Source organism: Mastigoproctus giganteus, chromosome 6, assembly GCF_048544385.1.
Source record: "Mastigoproctus giganteus isolate SK-2022 chromosome 6, ASM4854438v1, whole genome shotgun sequence".
Classification (NCBI taxonomy): domain Eukaryota; kingdom Metazoa; phylum Arthropoda; class Arachnida; order Uropygi; family Thelyphonidae; genus Mastigoproctus; species Mastigoproctus giganteus.
In genome coordinates this window covers 229,504,808-229,518,637 of record NC_143580.1, presented here as the reverse complement: position 1 = coordinate 229,518,637, position 13,830 = coordinate 229,504,808, and the positions used below count along the sequence as shown (strand labels likewise).

Here is a 13,830-nt window from a genome sequence, read left to right as displayed (position 1 = left end):
CTCGCCACCGCCTATGGCTAGAGTCACTCAACATAGTAAGCAATCCAAAGGCATTAAATCGCCAGAAAGGCATACGTCTACATCCCATCCTGGAGACAACCGTTTTATTGCTGGATGATCAGTGGCGTAGAAAGCAGCACACGCCCGCGCAACAACAATGACGCATGATTAACGTGCCTCACTCAGCTCGTTGTATTGTATTTAATTTTGTATTTAATTTGTCAGTTGACAAAGGGACACGTGTCCCGAAAGCTACTGATTATTTGTTAATATATTTGTATAACTGGTTTATAACTAACTTAAGTGTATATTAAATATTTATTATTACCAAAATAAATTAAAATAAAATTTTGTGAGCAAAATAAAAAAAAAAATTATTACATTTTTTAATAAAATTTTTTATTTTCAGTTTTTTATTAATTTTCTTATTTTTATTAATTTATTAATTTTCTTATTTTTATTAATTTATTAATTTTCTTATTTTTTTATTTTTTTATTAATTTATTAATTTTTTATTAAAATTTTTATTTTATTTTTTTATTTATATTTTTTATTTTATTTTTTTATTAATTTATTAATTTTTTATTAAAATTTTTATTTTATTTTTTTATTTATATTTTTTATTTTATTTTTTTATTAAATTTTCCACTTTCTTGTTATTCTGTTCAACAATATATATATATATATATTTTTTTTTTTTTTTTTATTTATTTATTTATTTATTATTTTTTTTTTTTTTGTATATTCTATCCTTCTCTCAGTTCAGACCAGAACATTAACCTGTTTTATTGATTAACAGCTCACCACTTACCAAGTATCAAGAATCACTACACCCTCTAACTGCGTTGCTTCAAAAAAATTCAGATTCAAAGAGATGGTTTTGTCTGTTAGAATTTTTTTTTCAAATACACATCTACACATTTATTTAAAGGAAAACAATTTTATCAGCCAAACCAAAATAAAATATTTACAAATTTACAAAAATTCTAAACAAACTCATTAATTAATTGCCACTCTGAGCATTAATTTTAATTTTTCTTGTGAATTCACTCACAGCATACATTTAGAGATAAATCCTTAATCCATCATTAAAGATTTATCTCTTTTTCTGTCTTAAAGCTTTATTTCTATTTAAATATCAATCATGACCTTTCACTGTATTAGAAATCAATTTTTTTCCCTGTTGTCTTTGATTAAATGTACTAATGTACTTTGCAGATGATACAAAGGTTGGCAGGGTTGTCAAGGACACTACTGACACTATGCTGCTGCAACAGGATCTGGAAAGGTTGAGCAGATGGGCTGAGAGGTGGCAAATGAAGTTTAACATTGACAAATGTAAAGTACTCCACATGGGAAACAGCAACCCCAGAGCAACGTATCAACTCTGTGGTACTACACTGACAGTGGTAGAGAATGAAAGGGACTTGGGGGTGATTGTGCAGGCAGATATGAAGTTCTCTGAGCAGTGCAGACGGGCTGCAAGAGTAGCTCATGGAGTATTGTCAATGATATACAGGAATTTTTCCAGCAGGGATAAGGAGGTGATTATTCCATTGTATAAGGCAATGGTCAGGCCACACCTAGAGTACTGTATACAGGTCTGGAGGCCTCATTTCAAGAAGGATGTAGAGCTGCTGGAACGAGTACAGAGAAGGGCAACAAGATTAGTGAATGGAACAAAGGGGTGCTCTTACGAAGAAAGGCTTAAGTTTTGCAAATTACAGTGTCTGGAGACTAGGCACCAGCGAGGTGATCTGATAGAGGTGTATAAAGCCTTGAATGGTTTAAGCATGCTCAATGCTGATGGGATTCTTCCTCTAGCTCAGAAAAATCACCTGAGAGGGCATAAATTCAAATTGAGGAAAGACAGATGTAGGATAGACGTGCGGAAATTTGCCTTTAGCCAGCGGGTGGTTGGTTGGTGGAACAGACTGCCATCCCTTGTGGTGGAGGTTGATAGCCTAAATAAGTTTAAGGCTCAGCTGGACAGGTATTTTGAACGAACAGAGGGGTGAAGTGGAAGTGGGTTTTTTTTTTTTTTTTTTTTTTTGGCTGATGCTGCATAAGCTTGCTTTCTTGCATCAAATGCCTCTACTAATGCTAATGCTAATCTAAATTCTCCATGACAATTTCAGTGCAACATAAGTTAATATTTACCATAATTCTTACTCCTTCCTTTACTTATTCCCTTATTAACAGACTAAATTTCCCTGTGTGGAATTCTGTTTGTGGCTATCACTTTCATTTATTTCTTAACACTTTTTGCCAATATATCTTAACATCTTTATTATAGTTTCTCCCCCCCCTCCCATTTACTTTCAGTTTAATCAAATTTGTCCTATCCTTGTTATGTTCATATGTTAGTATGTTAGTAATTAAGATCAACTGTTAAACCACGTACAAGATACTGCATCATATTAGTACACAGCCAATTCTGAATTATCAACTGTTAATCATGTCCTATATTATTATTATTATTATTAGACATATGGTGCAAGGAAGCCTGAGGCTTATGCAGCACCAGCCAAAAAAAAAAATTCCTGAGTTATCCTGAGAGAGAGAGAGAGAGAGAGAGAGAGAGAGGGGAATCACCAAGAAAGAGAAGAATGATGATGATATCTAGCTCAGGACCCTGGGTGTGCCAAGCCCATACTCACCAGATGTGAGTCCCTGAGGTGATATAACCTCCATATTATCTTTAACAAAATTACTGATTCATACATTGGACCCCCTAACACTCACCAAACTAGTAATTCTGTGATATAGGAATAATTATGTTTGATAGCTGTTTAGCTATACAGATTCAGTTATTTTTGTTGTACTCCAGTGTGGCTCTTTGCAGTGCATTCCCTACTGCTCAAATTTCTTTTAACTAACTTTTATAAAACAAAAGTTAGTTAAAAGCCCATACATTTCCAAACTCTTCAAATAAACGTATGTACCTTTCACATTTTTTCACCAGAACTAAAGATTACTTTTCCTTCCTATGCACTCTGCAAATTTCATAATCCTTGCTGCCCTACTTCAGACAGGTCTAACTCCTTGCTCTCATTGATCAAGATGATGTTCCCCCCTCCATACAACAACTTTGTTATTTACCACCTACTGCGGTTGCTTCCCCACAGTCAGGGTGCCTCACCTAACTGGGCTGGACAGAAACTAAATTACTGAAAGCACATATCAGTACCTTAACCTATTTTCTTCAGTTATGTCCACTCAGTTATACATATAATATAATACTGACCTGTTAATTTTATCTCAAAATCCTCATATTATTTTTTTCTTCATTTCTTATTTTTTCATTATGGTAAGAATGAACTCTTATAACCTAAACTGATTAGGCCCTTTAATACACTAATATTTCAAGAATTATAATACAAATTCAAATTGAATCTCTCTCTGGCAAGGGAAGTTTATTCCATATCTAACCTAAAATGTGATTTCAAACCTGTATACAATACCCAATTTAAAACCTAATCTTACATTTGGGCTGCAAAATCGATTTTCATTTCTAAATCTTCCAAGGAAACCTCATATCTTTAAAAACAATAGCTAACAATGAATTAAAAGCAGTATTACAACAGGACAAATTAAATTTAAAAATTATGAAAAATTAACAGGACATTTACAGAAACTATGGGATCACTTTGCAGAAATTCAGGATTCCATGGAACACAATTTGAAAACCACTGTTCTAGAGTGTTCTGGAGCATTTTCTTAATTTATTAATTATGAAAAATTTCTTATTCCTTAATTCATTAAAAGCAAACACTTGCTTTTGTGCTGAGCTGTAAATCAAAACAGATCTTAAAATTGTATAAAAAGTTTATTCATGTACATAAAAAGTTTATTCATGTACAACGTCAGTGCAAGCAAAGAACAAATAAATCTGTGTGCCAACATTACTGCAAAGAATTCAGTCAGTGTGTCAATACTGAATAGTTGTTTGCTAATTTCATGTGCCTTTATGTTTACCTCACTTGTTGATTGACGACTTAAGATTGTCTGCTCATATGCATTACAACACAACACATCACATCACATCACTTCTAGTGCTGTTTTATGCTTGTGTGTGTGTAAAGCAGTAGTTTGTCCCATTTAAAATTTTACATCTACAAAATTTCTGCTTATGTTGTCAGACTTTTAATATAGATTTTTCTTTTTAATTTAGTATCACTGGTTTAGACTGGAGATACCAAATCTGGAAAGCAGGAGTAACTGTTACTGATAATGTAAGTATAAGTGCAGAATATATTTTTTAAAATATATTTATTTATTTTTGTTAATCTTATATTCATTCTCAAGGCAGAATTTTTTTAGTATAATAAAACCAGTTCTTAAAATACTACATTTGCATTAACATTTGTAATCATTAAATGTTAGCATTTTAAAATCACATTCAAAATATTTATTTTAAATAAAATTATATTTTTGTTTATGAAAATTTGTTTTCCAGTCATTCCTCTACAATCTGTGGTACTTTACTTTCTCTGTCATGGGTAATTTCAACTATTTCTTCTTTGCTGCTCATCTTCTTGATGTTGCTGTGGGCTTCAAAACGTTACGTACGATCCTGCAGTCTGTAACTCACAATGGCAAACAGGTAAGATTATCGTAAACACAAGTTAAAATATATATTTAATTTTAAAAGTTTAGAGCTTTAAAATTTTAAAGTTTTCAGGATTTTTCACTGGTATTCTATCAAAGAAGATGAACTGCAAGAACCAAACGTTTTTAAACTAGGAACTTTTTCTTTTTTTGATATGGTAATATTTCTACTATTCACAAAGGGCAAAATGAGTATTTACAGACTTCAGTACAGCTTTTTACACTGTTCTCATGAACAACTGCTGTACAAATTGAAGCAGTGTGACATTGGGGGATCAGTTACTACTATGGATAAAGGAATCGTTGCGTGGCAGAAGACAGTGCCCATTTAGCAACCTGTTTACACTGCACAGAGAATCTCATGTTGTGTCCTCCCACATGAAATTCTCTGTGCAGTGCAAACAGGTTGCTAAAGTAGCTTGGTGTTCTGTCAATAAAATAGATGAATTTTGGCAGTATGGACAAAGAGGTGATTATTCCAATGTTAGCCCACATCTTGAGTACTACATACAGGTTTGGAAACTTCATTTTAGGTAGGATATGGATCTGTAGGAACAGGTTTAGAGAGCAGAAAAATTAGTCAATGGTAAAAAAAGGATATTCTGACTAAGAAAGACTTAGTCAGAATATCCTTAGTCAGACTAAGAAAGACTTGCAGACTGTAAATTGCAGTGTCTGGAAACTAGACAGTATCTGCAAGGAGAAATATTTGAAATGTTTAAGGCTTTCATTGGATTATGTAAACTAAATACTGATGGCATCTTTTCTCTTTCTCAGATGATACCCATACACACACAAGGGGACCATAAATTCAACAATCAACTGCCAGTGGGTAGTTGATTGATGGAACAAACTTCCACCTAGTATTGTAGAAGTAGGTATTTTAAATAAATTCAAGGCACAACTGTACAAATTGTTCAAAGGGACAAACAGTTGATATGAGAAGTGTTGGGGTTTTTTGTTTGTTTTTTTTGGCTGATGCTATACAATCTTGCTTTCTTGAATCATTTGCCATTACTAGTACTAATGCTAATGTTTAAAATGAAAAGAATGGTTGAAGAACAGATTAGTAGAAATTTGCATTCAGCCAATGAGTAATTGATTGTCTGAATAAACTTTCGCCTATTATTCTACGAGGGGCCATTTGAAATGTTTGTGGTCTGAGTATAATTGGTTTATTTGAGGAGTCTGATAACAAGTAACTTTTCAACATAGCCCCCTTTAGAGTCGATACACTTTTGTCACTGATGCTGCAATGCATTGATTCCAGCTGCAAAGAAAGTTTTCTCTTGGGCCTCTAGGAATGCATCCACTGCAGCAATGATGTCATTGTCAGTGGGAAAATGGATGCGAGCCAGGTATTTTTTCAAATTAGGAAATAGGTGAAAGTCTGATGGCACTAGATCTAGTATATATGGGGGATCGTACAAGAATTAAAGGCCACGCTCATGCAGTGCAGCAATGGCAATGACAGACTTGTGAGCAGACCCATTGTCTTGGTGAAACAAAGCTCCTTTGTTGAGTTTTCTGTGGCATTTGTCTTTGATGTTTTCGTGCATTTGCCTCACAAGGTCTGTGTAATATACACCTGTGACTGTCTGGCCTTTCTGAAGGTAAACCACTACCAGCACTCCATCAGCATCCCAAAAAACCAATGTCATCACCTTGTCAGCAGAAAGACTCAACTTGGCTTTCTTTGGAGGGGAGAAGAGCTGTGTTTCCACTGTTTGAACTGCTCCTTTGTCTGTGGCTGGAAATGATGGACCCACATCTCATACATGGTCACAAACTTTGAAAGGAAATTTGCTGGATCCACTTGAAAATGATGCAAATGTTCATTTTACCGGACAACTCTTGTGCATTTTTTGATCTGCTGTCACCAACTTTGAGACCCATCGTGCTGACACCTTTTTCATAGCGAAAACTTCTGTTATCATGTGGTACATGCATTCAGTTGAGATGTCCAAGACACTGGCCATGTACAGAACTGTTGCTCATCAACTTCTGGAATGATAAATGTTGTAGGTCTTCCACAGCATGAGTCATCTTTCAGTCTCTCCTTTAAATTCTGCCGAATCCCTCATTTAAATTCTGCTACCCACTTCTTAACCATGGAATAGGAAGGGGCATCCTCCACCAATGAATTGCTTTTGGTATTAGTCCTCATGAATTGCTTTTGGTATTAGTCCTCATGAATTGCTTTTGGTATTAGTCCATTCTTCCCAAATATTGGATGACTGCATGGTGACTGATTTTGTCCGGTTTTCCTCATTCATGCAACTTTGTTGATTTCACCACTTGTTATTAAAAAAACACATTATTGAAACTGCATGAAACTTAGTGAGTTACTGTTTGAAGTGTTATACATTTAAGTACAGAAATTTTTAACACTGTACCACTACCCTTTCTTACTGAGACCACAAACTTTTCAAATGCCTCTCATACATTTAGATACTGTAATAGTAATCCTAAATTATCTTATTACTCAGGAACTTGATAAGCAATAAATTGAAGGCATTTGAAAATGAAAACAATTTTGCACTAATTGCTTAATACAACATGAAGTTCTCTTAGCATGGCAGACAAGCTGCTAGTTCAGTACTTGATTTTTATTCCATTACATAAAGCCTTATTTATGGTACACTTTGAATGTTTTATATATAACAGGGTTTTCCAAGCTTTATATAGCAGGGGGATTGTTTTTGCTACTTTTTTTTTAAGACCAAAAAATATAAATTCATATTAAAAAATAAATTTGTATTCTTTTTTTATCTTACAACAACATCATTTATTATGCATTTACTTTATACTTTTAAATAATTAATATGAACAATGATGTTTAACATCACATAGCAACTTTATAGTAGCAGCTAAAAAAAAAAGGAATTTTTTCCTTAAGTCTGGTTCCACATTCAATCTGTTTCTATACTTGGTTTTGAGGAAAACCAAAGACAAGACATATTAAGGCTTTCACCTTGATATGTTGTGGTTTTCCACATTGATGAAAGTTGCATGATAATAATAGGATCATGCAATTATTTGTATATTTTCTAGGGACTAGTATTTATTTTTATTATTATTATTATTATTATTATTATTATTATTATTATTATTATGGACCAGTACTAGATACCTCATTTTAGCAAGAGTGTGGATCTGCTGAAAGATTCAGCAAGAAGCAACAAGCTTAGTTATTGGTGTAAAGAAGTTATTCTTACAGAGTGAGTTCAGTTTTGTGGCTGAAAAATCTTGAGGCTATACGTCTACATGAGCATTTGATAGAGATATTTAGGACTTTGTAAAGGCCTGGGAAAACTGAATAGTAAAAATAACTTTTTTTCCTTTTTTTTTTTTCACAAAGGACACAAACTGAAGGATATACAGTTAAGATACGGTGGTTTTAGACTGATTATGAAAAAAGATTTCTTTTAGCCAAAGGGTAAAAATTTTCTTTTAGCTAAAGGATCATTAACTGCTGGACCAAATTATCACTTAATTTTGCAGAACTAGGAAGCTTATGTAATTTAAGGAAGATTGAACCAATGCCCAGATAAAACCATGTGGGATTTGGTTTTTTTTCATTAATGCCTGGCTTCCTTGCATTAGTTGGTTATTATTAATACTAATATTTATTGTAACTTCACTTATTGCCAACAATGAAATTAGTGCCTCTACAAACTCATGTCCAGACTGAATCATTGTACTTATTTTTTATTTTTTTACTACTATTTATTTTTTATTCTATGTTTATTTTATTTTTCCATTTATTTGTACTTATTAAAATGGATATTTTTTTCTTTTTCATAGCTGGTTCTGACTGTGATGCTACTGACTATCATTGTGTATATTTATACTGTCATTGCATTCAATTTTTTCCGAAAGTTTTATGTTCAAGAAGAAGAAGATCAAGTGGACCAGAAATGTCACAGTATGTTCTCAGTAAGTAATTTCATTAATTTATTTAAATGTGAATGAAATCTGAATTATTATGAGATACACTAAGTGAAAATGTTGTTAATTGGATGATTGCAGTACACTAATGTTATCAGTTAATAAAATGCACTAACTCTTAGGTTTATGTCAATGATTATTGTAGGTTTTATAAGTATAAAAAACCTTATACCATTATTATTTCACCACCTGATTTAAAACTTAACATGTAGGGTCTTCTTTGTTCTTAAGAAAACTTACTATAAATGTAGTTCAGTTAACTGATGAAACTGTACTAAAATATTAATTTGTGTGTCTGCTATTGTCAACAATATCTTCAAAGTTGTTTACTGCTGCCCTTGAGGAAGCTTTCAGAAGATTAGACTGGTCACAGAAGGAGTCAATGTGAACAGAGAGTACCTAAGCCATTTACAATTTGCAGATGGCATTGTGGTCATAAGCCATGATCTCAAAGAATTAGAGGAAAATCTTAATCAGTTATGCAGAGTTAGTAAGGATTTTGGACTAAAGATGAATATGGCTAAAACAAAAGTAATTATGAACAAGTATGCCACAGAAAGGGATATAATGATTGAAGGAGCAGTAATTGACAAGGTGGAGTTATATACTTATCTGGTCTGCTGACGAGGCTACTAGAGACGGTCGTGTTCCAAGCTGCTAAGTGGATTTTTCTTATTTATTGATTTGAAATTATTGTTTTTCTAAAACTTTTGATTTAAATTTAGTAGTATAACATTATTTTGTGATTTTCTGATTAACTTGGTGTATTTATTCTTTACTCGGCCTTGTAATTGCATAAAAGTATCGGTAAAGGTTTCCACGTGTTTCAACTCCGATACCGTTCGTAAATTTCCCGCCATTGTGATACGATAGTTGTATGCCGTACTAGATAGTGTTAGTTGAACTTCGTTAGCAGTTAAATTGTACGTTTAAATAAATACATATAACGACTTAGATTACAAACGTAATATAATTAATTATATTTAACATAATTAATAACATAACATAATTAATTATAATTAATTAATAAATTAATAGAATCATGACTCAGACCAGAGCAGCAAAGCAAAAGGCTCAAGCTAATGGAAGCGCTGTGGCTCAGAGCAGAACTGAGGGGGGCAGTTGTCCTCTGACTCACAGCCTTATAAAATGCACTGTTTGCTTGAAGTTTGCAGAGCAATCGGGTACGGGACATGATACTGCCAAGGGGGATGTCTTTGTGTGTGCGCGATGCAAGGAGTGTATCGATATCAGGCAACAACTCGGCGTTCTTGTGGGCCTATATGAGAGCTTGAAGGACAGGGTGGATGCCCTCGAAGGAACTAAATTGAGGGGCCCATCAAGCTCTCAGCTGCCCACATCAACGCCAGAGCTTGCACTTGGGCATCGCGTGACACAGAGACAACCCCCAAGGCCGAATGCGCTGGTCCCGAAGGAACTAGTAGTTGTTCGTGACTCTATTGTCAGGGAAACGGGGAACATGCTTTGTAAAAAAGATAGGTGGAACAGGACCAGGGTATGTCTGCCAGGGGCAAAGGTTGATGACGTTGTAGAGCGAATATCATCTTTTAAGGGCACAAAAGGTGATATAGTTGTACACGTTGGCACTAATAATATTAAGAGTAGGAGACCGGCAGAATTACTTAACAAGTACAGGTCACTGTTGAACAAAAGCCGAGAATTAGGGTTGAATTTGAAAGTGTCTGCAATTCTGCCCAGACACGATAGGAGGGAGTATATGATGAGAGCCTTGTCGATCAATTCGGCCCTGGAAAGATTGTGCAAGGCTCAAGGGGTAGAATTTTTTTCAGCCTGGACTGTACTTGTTAACAGGAGAGATTGCTTCTACAGGGATGGGATACACTTAAATAGAAAGGGTGCAAGAATATTTGCTGATGCTATCGAGGCAGTGTTAGGTGGGTCGGAAAACTGCTAGCTTGGGGGGAGACAAAGACCAATAGATTGACAGTAGCCACTGGCAGAGGTGAAAGAGATTTTTGCACTGCTTCTATTAGAATGAGCAGAATCCTGAAAAACAAGATGCATGGTATTTCAGAGACTGCTGGGAGCCATTGCGGTACAAGTAAACACATGGGTTGTGTTAGGGTAGCTAAGAATAGAAACAGGTGCAGGTATACTTGCGTGTACACCAATGCTAGGAGTTTAGTAAATAAATTTGATGAATTTGAGGTATTGCTCAAAACATCAAAGGCAGATATTGTTGGGATATCAGAGACGTGGTGTCACACAGATATAAGGGATGCAGAACTGGAATTTGGGGAGTACAACGTCTACAGAAAGGATAGACAGGATAGGAAGGGGGGAGGGGTTATGCTATTAGTTAAGAAACACATAAAAACCAAGGAAGTGAAGCCAGTCGACATCGCTGGACAGTGCAGTGTTGAGTCAGTTTGGTGTGACATAAGCATTGGGAGATCAAAATTGAGAGTAGGGGTGTGCTATAGGCCTAATGACTCTGATGAGTATAATAAGGAACTGTACAGGGAAATAGAGTGGGCCAGTAAATCAGAGAGTCTTATAATGGGAGATTTTAATTTCCCAGATATTGACTGGAATTTGGGGGCTGGTTACTCACACACTAGCAGGGCTTTTGTGGATTTATTGGATGATTGTTTTCTACATCAGCATGTTCGGGAGGCAACTAGAGGGAGTAATACTCTTGATTTGATTATCAGCAGTGATTCTTCATGCATTAAGAATCTGCAGATAAATGAACCACTAGGTGGCAGTGATCACAGTGTGCTGAAGTGGGAGTTACTGAAAGAGGTAACTACCATTAGGGGTAAAGGGAAGGGTTATTGCTTCGGTAAAGGCGACTACGATGGACTGAGACAGTATTTAAATTCTATACAGTGGGACCAACTGATGATGTTACCAACAGCAAATTCAAAATGGGAAGCATTCAAAGAACTTATCTTGGAAGCTACTAGGCTTTACATACCAACTAAGAAATATTGTTCAAGGTTTAGGCCAAAATGGATGTCAGATGAACTAATGAGGCATATGGCAGAGAAGAAAAATGCATGGGATACTTACAAATTAACACATGACACAGAAGCCTATGATAGATACAAGTTGATATGCAACCAAGTTACAAAGGAGGTTAGGCAGGCGAAAGCAGATTACGAGAAATCCTTGGCAAGGGATGCAAAGAAAAACAGCAAAGAGTTCTTTACTTATGTAAACTCTAGAAGGAAGGGGATGAATCAGATTGGTCCACTTGATATTGATGGGTCAACTGTTGATGATCCTGCTCAGGTAGCTAACAAACTAAATGAATATTTTGCATCGACATTCACACATGAGGAGTTATTCAGCAAGGGGAATGCCAGAGGTGTATTCAACTCTAGCAGTAAGCTACAGAATCTTGAAATAACTGGGAGTAAAGTGGAGGAGAAACTGTTGAAGATAAACACAAGAAAGGCACCCGGGGTGGATGGGATCTATCCAGTTATATTAAAGGAGGCAGCAAAGGAAGTAAGCAAACCCTTAGCCATAATTATGAGAGCTTCCTTGGACTCAGGGGAGGTACCCATAGACTGGAAATGTGCAAATGTGACCCCAATTCACAAAGGAGGATCAAAGGCTGACACAAGTAATTATAGACCTGTGAGCTTAACTTCTGTTCCAGGAAAATTAATGGAGGCACTGGTTAAAGAAGCACTGCAGGATCATTTAGACAAGACTTCAGTTATAGCTCAGACACAGCATGGTTTTGTTAAGGGGAAGTCTTGCCTGACCAACTTGATTGGATACTATGATGCAGTCACAAAAGAACTGGATGCAGGGAATAACTTTGATATTATATACTTGGATCTTAGAAAGGCTTTTGATACTGTTGCACATGGAAGACTGCTACACAAATTGGAGCAGTGTGACATTGGAGGCAAATTGCTGCTATGGATAAAGGGGTGGTTGAGGGGGAGAAGACAGAGAGTGGTAATCAATGGACACTGCTCATCGTGGACTAATGTTATTAGTGGAGTCCCTCAGGGCTCAGTGTTGGGTCCATTATTGTTTTCTGTATTTATAAATGATATTGATGATGGTATATCAAGCTTAATGTCCAAGTTTGCAGATGACACAAAGGTTGGCAGGGTTGTCAAGGACACTACTGACACTATGCTGCTGCAACAGGATCTGGAAAGGTTGAGCAGATGGGCTGAGAGGTGGCAAATGAAGTTTAACATTGACAAATGTAAAGTACTACACATGGGAAACAGCAACCCCAGAGCAACGTATCAACTCTGTGGTACTACACTGACAGTGGTAGAAAATGAAAGGGACTTGGAGGTGATTGTGCAGGCAGATATGAAGTTCTCTGAGCAGTGCAGACGGGCTGCAAGAGTAGCTCATGGAGTATTGTCAATGATATACAGGAATTTTTCCAGCAGGGATAAGGAGGTGATTATTCCATTGTATAAGGCAATGGTCAGGCCACACCTAGAGTACTGTATACAGGTCTGGAGGCCTCATTTCAAGAAGGATGTAGAGCTGCTGGAACGAGTACAGAGAAGGGCAACAAGATTAGTGAATGGAACAAAGGGGTGCTCTTACGAAGAAAGGCTTAAGTTTTGCAAATTACAGTGTCTGGAGACTAGGCACCAGCGAGGTGATCTGATAGAGGTGTATAAAGCCTTGAATGGTTTAAGCATGCTCAATGCTGATGGGATTCTTCCTCTAGCTCAGAAAAATCACCTGAGAGGGCATAAATTCAAATTGAGGAAAGACAGATGTAGGATAGACGTGCGGAAATTTGCCTTTAGCCAGCGAGTGGTTGGTTGGTGGAACAGACTGCCATCCCTTGTGGTGGAGGTTGATAGCCTAAATAAGTTTAAGGCTCAGCTGGACAGGTATTTTGAACGAACAGAGGGGTGAAGTGGAAGTGGGTTTTTTTTTTTTTTTTTTTTTTTTTTTTTTTTTTTTGGCTGATGCTGCATAAGCTTGCTTTCTTGCATCAAATGCCTCTACTAATGCTAATACTAATGCTAAATGCTAATCTGTGACAAGTCATTAGCTGTAATAATGATAAATGGCTCGAAGTCAAGAGAAGAATAAATTTTGGATGGATAACATTCAGGAAATATAGTCACATACTGAGGAGCAATATTGCAATTTGTCTGAAAAGTAAAATAATGAACCAATGTATACTCCCCACCATGACTTATGGAAGTGAAACTTGGGCACTCACCAAAAGAATGGAAGAGAAGCTGAGAACTACACAGCGAAGAATGGAATGAATTATAT

At 35.8% G+C, this 13,830-nt stretch overlaps 1 protein-coding gene across 1 annotated transcript in view; it reads left to right on the top strand.

The window, feature by feature from the left end:
- RyR (Ryanodine receptor) overlaps positions 1-13,830 on the top strand; it is an 841,404-nt gene that overhangs the window by 799,559 nt on the left and 28,015 nt on the right. The window contains exons 97-99 of the mRNA XM_090376454.1: positions 4,175-4,235; positions 4,460-4,606; positions 8,419-8,550. Coding sequence (XP_090232580.1) covers positions 4,175-4,235; positions 4,460-4,606; positions 8,419-8,550 — 340 coding nt within the window. The remainder of the gene's footprint in view (positions 1-4,174; positions 4,236-4,459; positions 4,607-8,418; positions 8,551-13,830) is intronic.